At 52.6% G+C, this 11476-nt stretch overlaps 1 protein-coding gene and 1 long non-coding RNA gene across 2 annotated transcripts; one reads left to right on the plus strand and one right to left on the minus strand.

Annotated features, from left to right (window-relative positions):
- The first annotated feature begins 20 nt into the window (after positions 1–20).
- HPD (4-hydroxyphenylpyruvate dioxygenase) lies at positions 21–8549 on the plus strand. The gene is made up of 14 exons (XM_014553613.2): positions 21–162; positions 275–301; positions 809–871; positions 1235–1339; positions 1907–1949; positions 2140–2222; positions 3172–3261; positions 4176–4279; positions 4682–4759; positions 5292–5454; positions 5590–5661; positions 6342–6464; positions 7995–8111; positions 8187–8549. Exons 1-14 carry the CDS (start codon positions 160–162, stop codon positions 8277–8279), a joined length of 1164 nt encoding a protein of 387 aa, XP_014409099.2. The 5' UTR covers positions 21–159; the 3' UTR covers positions 8280–8549.
- On the minus strand, positions 5348–8109 carry LOC116660995. Its single transcript, XR_004316737.1, has 3 exons — positions 7971–8109; positions 6526–6631; positions 5348–5486 (listed from the first exon to the last, which is right to left on the minus strand). It is a non-coding gene; the product is annotated as an uncharacterized LOC116660995 (long non-coding RNA).
- Positions 8550–11476: the final 2927 nt, after the last annotated feature.

Consider the following 11476-nt stretch of genomic DNA (forward strand, 5'->3'; position numbering starts at 1 on the left):
GCTTCCAGGCCTAGGAGCTCTCAGGATCAGCTCCTACCCCAGGGAAGGCCAGGAGGCCAGAGGCGGGACCTGATGGATGTTAAATACTTCTGTCCAACATCCTGCTGGCCTTTTTGTCCGTCCCAGTCTTCCCAGCAAGAAGTTTGACCAAGATCAGTCATGGTAAGTGCCTGGGGCCATGGCAGCCTCCCCCCTGGTACAAATGTGCAGTGAGACTTCCAGAAGCACCTGTGTCCAAGCTTCCACCTCTCACTGTCCTTTCTTTTCTCCTTAGACGACTTACAGCGACAAAGGAGAGAAGGTAAGCAGGAGGGGAAATGTGGGGTCAGGGACCCAGGAGACTGGGATGTCAGCAAAGAGCTGAAGAGAAATAACTACAGTGGGTATGTGAAGTCCAGGATACACCTTCAAGTTCATGTCTGCCCCTCGGCCATGTCTAGACCGAGCTGGACTCAACCTTGCCTTCCTAAGAAAAAATTTTCTCTCTTCTTAAAATTTTGCCAATCTCTTAATCCTGTCTGGAAGTTCTTTTTAAGGTCTAATTTAAATCTGTGTTGCTGTAACACAAGGTTATGTCCCCCTATGAAACCTGGGCAAGCCTACCAATCCTCAGCCCACAGGAGCTCAATTTCTATATGAGAAATCTCTACTGAGGCTTGGCAAGGCTGAGCGGGGCGGTGGGATCGGCTTCTCCTTAGTTCTGAGATTGAGTCTGGGACAAGGGCCGTGGCCAGGCGACACTTCTCCACCCTCACTTTTCTAGACCTACTTCCAGAGACTCAGCCTGGCCCCTTCTCTCCCTCTGCAGCCCGAGAGAGGCCGATTCCTCCACTTCCACTCCGTGACCTTCTGGGTTGGCAACGCCAAGCAGGTAGAAGCCGGGGCGAGGCATTGGAAATGGGCAGAGGGCAGGCAAGAGGGGCTGCTGGACAAGGGCAAGCCTCCAGCCGGTTCTGTGATTGGCCCCTGGGAGGGGAGGATCGGGGCCAGTGTTGGGACTGTTCCAGGAAGGACAGCCACTCTTTGGATCCTAGTTACACAATCGGGGCCGCAGACCCCAGCGGGAAACTCCCCTGAGATCAGAATGGGCCAGGGAGCAGCCTTTCTTCCCAGGAGGGACTCTGCACCTGGGGCAATGGGGCACACAGGCTGAGAGGACTGGGGGCTCTTAGCTTGGGGTCCCCCAGGCTGGCCCTCCGACCCTCACAGACCCAGCTGCAACTCTGTGATTCAGGCTGCCTCGTACTACTGCAGCAAGATGGGCTTTGAACCCTTAGCCTACAAGGGCCTGGAGACACGTTCCCGGGATGTGGTGAGCCACGTGATCAAGCAAGGAAAGGTGAGTCCCCCCACGCCAGGAACCCCCAAGCATCTACTGCCAGTTGCAGAGACCAGGGGGCCCTTCCTCCAGGCAGCCAGTCCTCTGCCAGCGGGCCTGGTGTGGCTAGGGGAGCAGGCGCTGAGTTCAGCCCCCACTGGGCCCTCCCCCCCGGCATCTTTGTACACATGCAATAGGTAGTTTGGTCTCCTTCTTGGCCCTGCCCAACACTGGCCTCAGAGATGTTCAGGGAAAGTTGGCAAAGGCCTCAAACCTCAGAGCTGGAAGTCTGGGCAGTGCCCTGGTCCAGGATCCCTGCAGCTCTCCCCCGTGGGGAGGCCTGACTAGCAGCTCACCCCAGGACCCCAGGAGGGTCTGGTACAGGAGAAGCCCCCATCCCTCAGGGCCAGGGGGAAGCTAAGGCAGCGAAGGGACAGGAACCCCGGTTCAAGAGTCCTGCCTGGCTGGGAGGGTGAATGTGGTCCTGATGGGATGTCTCACTGGTGGGCAGGGAGGAGGGCACGGGGCTGCCCCTCCACAAGCTCACCAGAGCCACCAGCCACGCCTCCCTCCTCCTCTGTGTCTTAGATTGTGTTTGTCTTCTCCTCTGCCCTCAACCCATGGAACAAAGGTGAGGGGGCCCCAGAGGGTTTGGGTGCCAGCGGGTGAAGACGTGATCTTTGGAGAGGGGTCAGGGACACATGGGTGGGTCAGGGTTCAGGGAGGGGGTCTCAGCCTAGAATGAGATGGAGCCCAGAAGGCTGAGAGTACAGGTGAGGGGCCATGACTCCAGTGCCACCCGCCTCCCCTGCTGGCCACAGAGATGGGTGACCACTTGGTGAAACATGGCGACGGAGTGAAGGACATCGCGTTCGAGGTGGAAGATTGTGACTACATCGTGCAGGTGAGACTGCACCTGGGCTGGCACGAGGACAAAGCAATAAGGCTCGGCCTGCCCTCTATCTGCCACTGGGACCCCTATCAGGCAGGGCTGGTGGACACTGCCATGCTGGAGCAATGCGCCCAGACGTTGGTGTGATACACACCTGAGTTTTGGTGACACTCTGCCCCTTACTAACCATGTGTCCTCTTCCTGAGCCTCAGTTTCCACATCTGTAAAATGGAATAACCAACTATCTCACCGAAGTATTACAAAGAAGAAACTAGGTCATCATTACCATTTCTTGAGCATGACTCTGTACCAAACACTGTATTCAAGAGGCAGCTTAGAGGTTCAGAGTGTAGATTCCAAAGGCAGACTGCTGGGTCTGAGTCTTATCAGCTGTGTGACTTTGGGCAAGTGACTTAACTTCTCTGTGCCTCAGTTTCCTCATCTGTAAAAGAGACAACAACAGTGCCTTTCATGAAATGTTGTTGTGAGGATCAAAGAGGTTAATCCCTACAACAGTGCCTCACACGTGACAAGATAGATGTGCAGAAATAAGGTTTTGCTAATACACGGATCATGCTTGTAAGGCACTTGGCAGAGGGTCTGACACACAGTAGGTGCTCAATAAACGCCAGCTTGTATTCGTCTTATCCAACCACCTTTCCTACAGATGGGGAAACTGAGGACTGGAGTGGGGAAGGGCCACAGAGTGCGTTAGCCAAGGCAGGACAGACACCCCCAGCCCTACCTGGCTTGTTTCCCACAGACCCAGCTCTGGGCCTGGGCCTCAGTTTCCCGCTTGGGTGTCAAGGGCAACAGCTGAAGTTGCTGGGGTTCCTGCCGGGGGCTGGGAAAACTGGGCGAGGCTGAGGCAGAACCAGGCAGACACGATCCAGAAGGGGCAGCAGGCAAGGGCTCCCCAACGGTCCAGCACTTACGCCTTCCCACCCCATCTCCTCTGCAGAAAGCCCGGGAGCGGGGCGCCAAAATCGTGCGGGAGCCCTGGGTAGAGCAAGATAAGTTTGGGAAGGTGAAGTTTGCTGTGCTACACACGGTGAGTTAGTTAACCTTGGTGCCCCCACCCCACCTGCTGTCGGCACCCACTGAGATGCCAAGATCCCCCTCTCCCCACTCCATTATACCATCCCACCCTGTGCCTTGAAGCACAGACATTCTCCCTGGAGCTGGACCTCCTGTGTGCTTGGCCAGTGTGCGGAGAATGATGAGGGCTACCGGTCACCCCTCAGGCTTCCCTTCCTCCCCAGCAGGGGTTGATGGTTTGGGAAGGCAGCCTCAGGCAGGGGCTCTGAAGGAAGGAGGAGATGAGTGGGTCTGGGGAAACTCCGCCCTGCTCAAGCTGTGTGACTTTGGGTGAATCACTTCACCTCTCTGTGTCTTCATTTAAATGAGCAAGGGACCACCTGTGTGGTCCATCTGTTGACATGCCACAAGCTACTTAACCTTTCTGTGCCCATTTCTTCAGCTAGACTCCCTCCCACAGTCATTTTAAGGATAAAATGAGCTTGTTCATCTACAGCCCTGAGAACAGTGCCTGGCATAAGCTAGACACTCAGCACAGGTGACCAAGTCTGTTTGGCACCTGAGTCCTACCTCCTCAAGATTAAGTACAACTTAAAGATGGTTACAGTGACTGAAAGGGCCCTTCCATCAAGTTTGATCCAATGCCCTCATCATTCCATTCAGTCAACACATTTAAACTAAGCACCTACTATGCGCTAGGACCCCACGCTCTCCACCCTCACAGAGCTTATGGTCCCGGGGGGCAGGCAGACTGTCAAAAAATCCCCAAATGTCAGATTGCAGTCATTTCAGAAAGGGGACTTGACTTGCCCAAGATCACACCTGGATAGGGTCAGGTTTGGGTTGGTCAGGTCAGGGCTCCGTCGGTGCCATGAAATGTGGCCTGGCCTCAGTGGGGATGGGAGCTCGGCTGTTTGCCTCCCACAGTATGGGGACACTACACACACCCTGGTGGAGAAGATGAACTACACTGGCCGGTTTCTGCCTGGATTTGAGGCCCCAGCATCCACGGACCCCCTGCTTTCCAAGCTGTGAGTGCCCCTGGGGGCTGTGGTGGAAAACAATGCGTTCTTTTTCCTCCAAGCAGACTGGGCTTCTCTGAGGGAGCAGAGCATCTGGGAGCCTGCTGGGGAGCTCCTGAGAGTCCCCCGGGGTGTCTTAAAAAGGCAGCATAGAGGCTAAGGGCATAGGTTCTGGAAACAGATTGGCTCAGTTCAAATCCCAGCTGTCACTTCCTAGCTATTTAACCTTGGCAAGTTACTTTATTTCTGCATGCCTCAGTTTCTTCATCTGTAAAATGGAGCTAGTAACAGTGAGTTGATGCAAATAAAGCATCTACGAACAGCAAGGGGTTCTTGTTATTGAGGGGCTGGGGGAAGGAGAAGATTTACGGAGTAGCCTTCTCCTCACCCCTAACCGTGTCCGTCTCCCAGGCCCAACTGCTGTCTCGAGATAATCGATCACATTGTGGGAAACCAGCCTGATCAGGAGATGCTCTCTGCCTCAGAATGGTGAGTCCCTGGCCCAGGCCCTTCTCACACGGGGGACAGGCCTGCTCCCAATCTTGTGGGGAAATATAGCCCAAGGTCGGGGGAGGTTAGTCTGAGGTCACCGATTCATCTGTTCCCTGTAAAACCGTCACCATGGAGACCAGAGGATTTAAGGCCCAAAGTGACCCACAGGTCCTCCCCCTGAGGAACCTTGGGGAATCTGCACAGGGGTGTCACAGTCCAGGGAGGCTGGGAGGAAGGCCAGTCACCACCCAAAGAGCACCCCTATGCAAACTAGGAGCAAGTGCCCCTTCTCAAAGTACCTCCATCTGCTGGAGTGTTTCCATATATACAGATCTTGTTACCAGATGCTTTACTACGACTTGAAGGAAAATTGTCATAATAAAGGTATAAATCTATGATGTGTGTGATATGAAAGGTGGTTCCCTCCTGGAGCCTGTTCCGGGAACAAATTCTGGAAGGTGGAGTAGGGTTGGAGGCCCAGTCGCAGGCCAGCACTCAGAGTTAGCGTGCCCCTCCGGCCACCCCACAGGTACCTGAAGAACCTGCAGTTTCATCGTTTCTGGTCCGTGGATGACACACAGGTACACACGGAGTACAGCTCTCTGCGGTCCATCGTGGTGGCCAATTACGAGGAATCCATCAAGATGCCCATTAACGAGCCAGCACCGGGCAGGAAGAAGTCCCAGATCCAGGTGGGGCCTTCCCTGCGCTCCGGGGACCTTGGCTGGGGAAGAAGGAAGCAGGGAAGAGGTTGGAAGGCTCTCACAGGGGCAGGGGTGTGGGTGATGGTGGCCACTGATGGTGGATTCTTTGCTTCCCTCCCGCAGGAATATGTGGACTATAACGGGGGTGCTGGGGTCCAGCACATTGCACTCAACACCCAAGACATCATCACAGCGGTTAGAAGCCCATTCCTGGTCCTAATTCATCTCCCATTCAGCTCCAGAGCCAAACTCTGCAAAACAGAGTCAGGGGCTTGGGGGTGGGGGTGGCAAGTGGCAGTCCTGGGACCCCTTCACCAGCCCAGATGGCCCACAGGGCTCCCTGACACTGGCTCCTGCCACTCTGGTGCAGGGGCCTTCCCACCCCAGAAAGTTCAGTCTCTCTGCTCCGGAAGTAGCAGGCGCCAGAGTACCAGGAAGCCTCAATTCTAGACCCAGGTCTTCCAGGGACTTCCTGTGTGTCTCTGGGAGATTCAACCCTCTCTCTGGGCTTCAGTTGCCTCACCTTAAAAATGAGGATATTAAGCTAAAGATCCATTAGGTCTTTTCAGCCAAATTAAATGTCCTGAGTCTACTTCCAGGTGTCTCAAAAGATTACTGCATGGACACAATGAGGCAGTACATAAAAGTGCTTGAAGCAGGCATATAGTGAGGCTCCATAAATGTTAGTGATCGCTGTTCTCCTAATGGGACCCACAAGGCCCAGCAGAGGAAGGGGATGAAGTCACACCACATCCTGGCAGTTGGGGGCAGCAGGGACAGGGCCCCTGCCTCCTCCTGGCCCAACACTTCCACCTGGCTGGAGTTGCTGAGTGTGGAGAGAGGAGGAGGCTGACTTTGACCCTGCTCTGAGACAGATTCGCCACTTGAGAGAGAGAGGCATGGAATTCTTGGCTGTTCCGTCCACATACTACAAACAACTGCGGGAGAAGCTCAAGTCGGCCAAGATCCGGGTGAAGGAGAATATTGATGTCCTGGAGGTGAGGCCGAGAGCAGGATCCTTGCTCAACTGAGGAGGACGAACCCTGAGTTCCACCTTACCTCACAAATGTTGTCTAAACCTCTATCAAGACCAAGGCATCATCAGCCACTGGGACACAGAGGGGCAGGATTCAGGCCAGGTCCCTGCCATCATGGGACTTGCATTCTAGTGAGGAGACAGATGATACAAATACCATCAGAGAGAGTGCACACTGGTGCGGTGCAGAAACTTAAAACAGGCTATGACAGAGAGTGACCGAGGGCTACTACTCAGGAGGTAGTCAGAGAAGGCCTCTCTGAGGTGACCTTCCAGTGAAATCTAGATGATGAGAGACTGGCTGTGTGAAGGGCTGGGGAAAGAGCAGTCCTGGCAGAGGGAACAGCAGGTGCAAGGGTCCTGAGGCAGGAGCAAGCTCTGAGTATCTGAGAAACAGAAAGAAGGTCAGAGTGGATAAAAGGAAATATTTGAGGAGTGGCCCAGCTCCTCTGGTAGGCTATTTAGGAGTTTGGATTTTGTTCTTCTGTGGCCAGAAACCACTGGAGGTTTCTTTGGCTTTGCTTTTAACTGCTTTATTGATATATAAGTTATATAACACATGTCATTTTTTAAAAACACACAATTCAGTGGGTTTTGGCTATTCATTCACTATATTATGCAACCATGACCAAAATCAATTTTAGAACATTTTCATCATTCTAAAAAGAAACCTCACACCTCTTAGCCAACATCTCTCAACCCCTCCATTCTATTGCCTTACCCTCAACCCTAGGCAACTTCTGATCTGCCCCTACAGAGTTGATTTTCTGAACATGTCATATAAATGGAATCATACAATATGTAATCTTTTGTGACTGGCTTCTTTCACTTAGCTTCATGTTTTCAAGGTTAAATGCATCAGTACTTCATTCTTTTTTACAGCTGAATAATATTCCACTGGATAAATAGACCACATTTTGCTTATCCATTAATCAGTTGATGGATATTTGGGTTGTTTCCACTTTGTTGACTATTGTGAATAATGCTGCTGTGATCATTTGGGTACACATTTTTGTGTGGACATATGTTTTAATTCTCTTGGGTAGATACCTAGGAGTGAAATTTCTGGGTCATATGGTAATTCAACCTTTTGAGGGATCACCAGTCTGTTTTCCACAGCGGCTGCACCATTTTACATTCCCACCAGCCATGTATGAGGGTTCCAGTTTCCACTGGAGGGTTTTAAACTGGGGAGTGAGATGATCTGATTTTTGAAAGATCCTTGTCTGGGGGGAAGATGGATTGTAAGGAGGCAAGAAGCTACTGGGATGGCCCAGGTCAGCCTTGATGGTAGTTTACAAAGGGGCTGTGGCAGAGGGTGGTAATAGGACAACTTGGGGATCTATTTGGAGCTGTCTGGAACTGCCAGAGAAAGGGATCTTGGCTTTGGGGGTGCAGGAGCCCCCACGGCCTTTCTAAGGATGCCATCATTTTAGGCTAGAGTGGCAGGCCAGCCCCACCCCCTTACCTTAGTCTTCTGTCTCCCACCTAGGAGCTGAAAATTCTAGTGGACTACGACGAGAAAGGCTACCTCCTGCAGATCTTCACGAAGCCCATGCAGGACCGACCCACGCTCTTCCTGGAAGTCATTCAACGCCACAACCACCAGGTACCACGAAGTACAGACTGTCCCCAATGTCTGGCTTTCTGGGCCGGTAGCTTCACCTCCTTTCTCCCGCTCCAGGGTTTTGGAGCCGGCAACTTCAACTCACTGTTCAAGGCTTTCGAGGAGGAGCAGGACCTGCGGGGCAACCTCACCGACATGGAGACCAGCTGAGTCGTGCAGGCTCCATCGGCCCGCCTGACCCACCAAGGCCCCTCCCACCTGCAGACGCAAGGTGGGCCACGCCCCCGGCCGGGAACACGCCCACTCCACAGGCCCCGAATGGCGAGCCCCCATTGGCCATTTGCCTTAGACTCCGCCCACGAGGCATCGCCCGGTCCTAAAACTCCGCCCACCTCCTGACCACGCCCCCTCGGCTGGGGCACTCCCTCTCCTGCGCTTCGGAATAAAGGGGACCCCAGGTCCAAGGCCGTCGGTGTCCAAGTGTTTGTGCTGGACTGGAGCAGTGACGCCTTTTGGCCGCGAGGGGGAGCTCAGAGCAACAGCGCTACAGGGGGCGTCCCTGCTAGGGGTTCGGAGGCTGCGGGATAGGAGAAGGCTCGCTGCGCAAGCACTGTGCTAAGTAGGACGGCGCGGGTCCAGGGTATTTCTGGAATCAAGGAGTGCAGAGGGCTTACACCCTGGAGGGAAATACAGACAATGTTGTTTCGCAGAGTGGTAAAGCTATTAAGAAAATAAAGCAGGTGATGAGATGGTGTGGAGGTGAAGATGGGCGGGGGCTGGAAGGAAGGCCCCTCTGGGAGGTGACATTTGGGAGCCAGCCAAGGTGAAACCTGGGGAAAGAGCATCAGAGGAGGAGGGTACGGCAAGGATAAAGGCCCTAAGGTGGGACAAAGCTTGGCAACATCCTGTCTGATGGTGCTATGTTCTCTACTTTGCTGCCCTGAGCTCAAACTTCTGGACATAGGAGAGGGGAGGGTGTTGGCCAAGGGACTTTGGGGCATCATCCTTGCTCAGCAATCACGGACATGGTTTCTGGTCTGAGAGCAGGTAGAAGGGATCTGAGCCCCTCAGCTTCTTCCTTCTACCTTCAGCATGGCAGGCACTAGTGCCCCTCCACAACCTCAGGCAGCCCCGCTCCCCCCAGCCTTTTTCCATTTGGAAAGAGGTTAGTTCATACTCAAGTGTGAGTGGCCCTTGCAAAAGAATGACACAGTTGGGAAAGGAGCTACTGGTCCTAAAACATACGGAAGAAATTTTTTAAAGAGAAGAAAAGAAAAAAAGAAACAAAAACACTTGGAAGAAAAAATTTCTTTGAAACCAGAGAAGAGGAGGTGGGAGCAAACTGGACCACTTTCCTTCTGCTTCTGATGCTTGACAGCCCTCCCTGAGGAGGAGTCAACTCAGAACTAGCAGCAGGTGGAGCTCAGTGGAAGAAAAAAAAGATCTGAACTGGTATAGTGCAAGAATTGGGAGAATTTTTCTTTTTTCAGGTTATAGAAGTCAGGGCTTCTGGGATCATGAAATTCAGAAATGAAAAGAAGAGCAGTTCTTTCCACTCAGAACCAGAGGAACAATGGCAGGTCCTAGGCTTGTGCTGCTGGTTAAAGATACCCTCCCCTCTCTTTTCCCAAGGTTATGCAAAGAAGGGAAATTCTGTAACACCGGAGGTTGCAGACTGGTGGCTCATGGGTCAACTTTGGCTCACAGATGTATTTTATTTTGTCTGCCTGGTTTTAGACAAATTTGAGGCAACATTTTGGAAAGATGAAATATTTCACATACAAATTCTAGGATTCTGGTTTTGGGAATAACCAGGCAGTTCTAGGCTTGCCTTCTTATGCAGTGACAATCTGCTGGTACAAAGTAGTAGGTGCCTCTTTAGATGGGACGGGGCAGAGCAGACCCACATTAGCTGAGCATAGACTAGGGAGCCAGACTACCTGAGTTCACACCCTAGATCAGCAGCTTGCTAGCTGTGTGACCTTGGGCAAACTACTTGACCTCTCTGTGCCTCAGTTTTCCTCATCTGTTAAATGGGATTGATAATAATACCCACCTCCTAACGCTACTGTGATTTAATGTCGAAGATGTTCAAAACTGTGGCTGACAGAATGTTAGTGCTATGTGTTTTCTCTTGTTATTTATGGAGAGGGCCCTGAGCGAGGGGCTCTTGCCCAAGTCTACCTGACACTGCCCCTCTCTTCAGCACACTCCCATCTGCTCCATGCATGCAGATGTCCTGAATTGAGGCTCCCTTTTTGGCCCCCACAGTAGAACCAGTGAAGAAAGGACTCATCGTGTGGGACTGAGGGGCAGAGGGAGAGGTGGATGGATTTGAAGAGTGAGGTGGAAGGAGACCCGTCAGACTTTATAGCTGAGGGAAGGGGGAAGTCCAGGGTGCAGGGACCCAGCGGCGGCAGTGGTGGTGGAGGCATGGAATAGGGTGCCATTGATAGACGGGGCAATATGGCAGCAGGTTGGAGAGGGAACATGAAGGAAACTCAGGTCTGGATGTGGATTTCTTTTGTGAGCCTGAGCTGGACACCGCAGGTTGCCCCTCTGCTGCCCTGCAAGGCCCTACAGCGTCTGCCTCCCCCAGTCCCCGACCCGGCACCTCTCAGACCTCATTTCCTTTACTCACCCCTCCCTCATTCAGCTGCAGCCACACAGCTCCTTGCTGGTCCTCAAATACACCAGGCAGGCTCCTGCCTCAGGACCTTTGCACTCGTTGTTCCTTCTGCCTGGAACACCTCCCTCTCAGGTCTTCACAGGGCGGGACTCCTTTATCTCCTTTGAGTTTTGTTCACGTGTCGGTTAAGTTGGCTTCCCTGACCCCCTGTTTAAAATTTCACCTCCCTCCCACTGATACTCCCTTCTTGAAGCTATTTTTCTCCTATCATAGCATTTATTCTTTCTGGTTGCCCAGCTCATCCACAAGAACACAATCACCATTAGACAAGGAGTGTATTTTCTTCACTCCTGTAGCCCCAGTGCCTAGAAGAGTACCGGGCACATAGTAGGTGCTCAAGAAATATTGGCTGAATGAATGAGTGAATGGCCAGCAGCTGCCCCTACAACCTTCTCTCTCCTGACTAGCTTCATTGTCAACTCTTTTTCTGTTCCCTCGAATCCAAGTCCAGTGGTGTTCACATGTCTGGTTGGACACTTCCAGAAAACAGCCCATCACTAATCACACCTCCTTTGCCTTCATTTCTTTGCTCACAAGTAAGGCTGCAAAGCACATCCTTGTATGTATCATTGTCTGCTTGTGGCTCTCAGGCTAAGTTCCTGACAGTGGAACATTTGAGCCAAGAGTTTATGTGCACTTTAAATATTGATCATTATCTAATTTTTCCTCCTAATGCTTCCACTAATGGTGCGTGAGCGCCCACACCCCACTCTCATCA

The sequence above is a fragment of the Camelus ferus genome, chromosome 32 (genome assembly GCF_009834535.1).
Source record: "Camelus ferus isolate YT-003-E chromosome 32, BCGSAC_Cfer_1.0, whole genome shotgun sequence".
NCBI lineage: Eukaryota > Metazoa > Chordata > Mammalia > Artiodactyla > Camelidae > Camelus > Camelus ferus.

Excerpts from the sequence above, each read along its gene's own strand:
- HPD (XM_014553613.2), top strand. Across the intron at positions 5,662-6,341 it reads CCCAAGACATCATCACAGCG|ATTCGCCACTTGAGAGAGAG; the intron begins GTTAGAAGCCCA and ends GCTCTGAGACAG. Across the intron at positions 6,465-7,994 it reads AGAATATTGATGTCCTGGAG|GAGCTGAAAATTCTAGTGGA; the intron begins GTGAGGCCGAGA and ends TCTCCCACCTAG.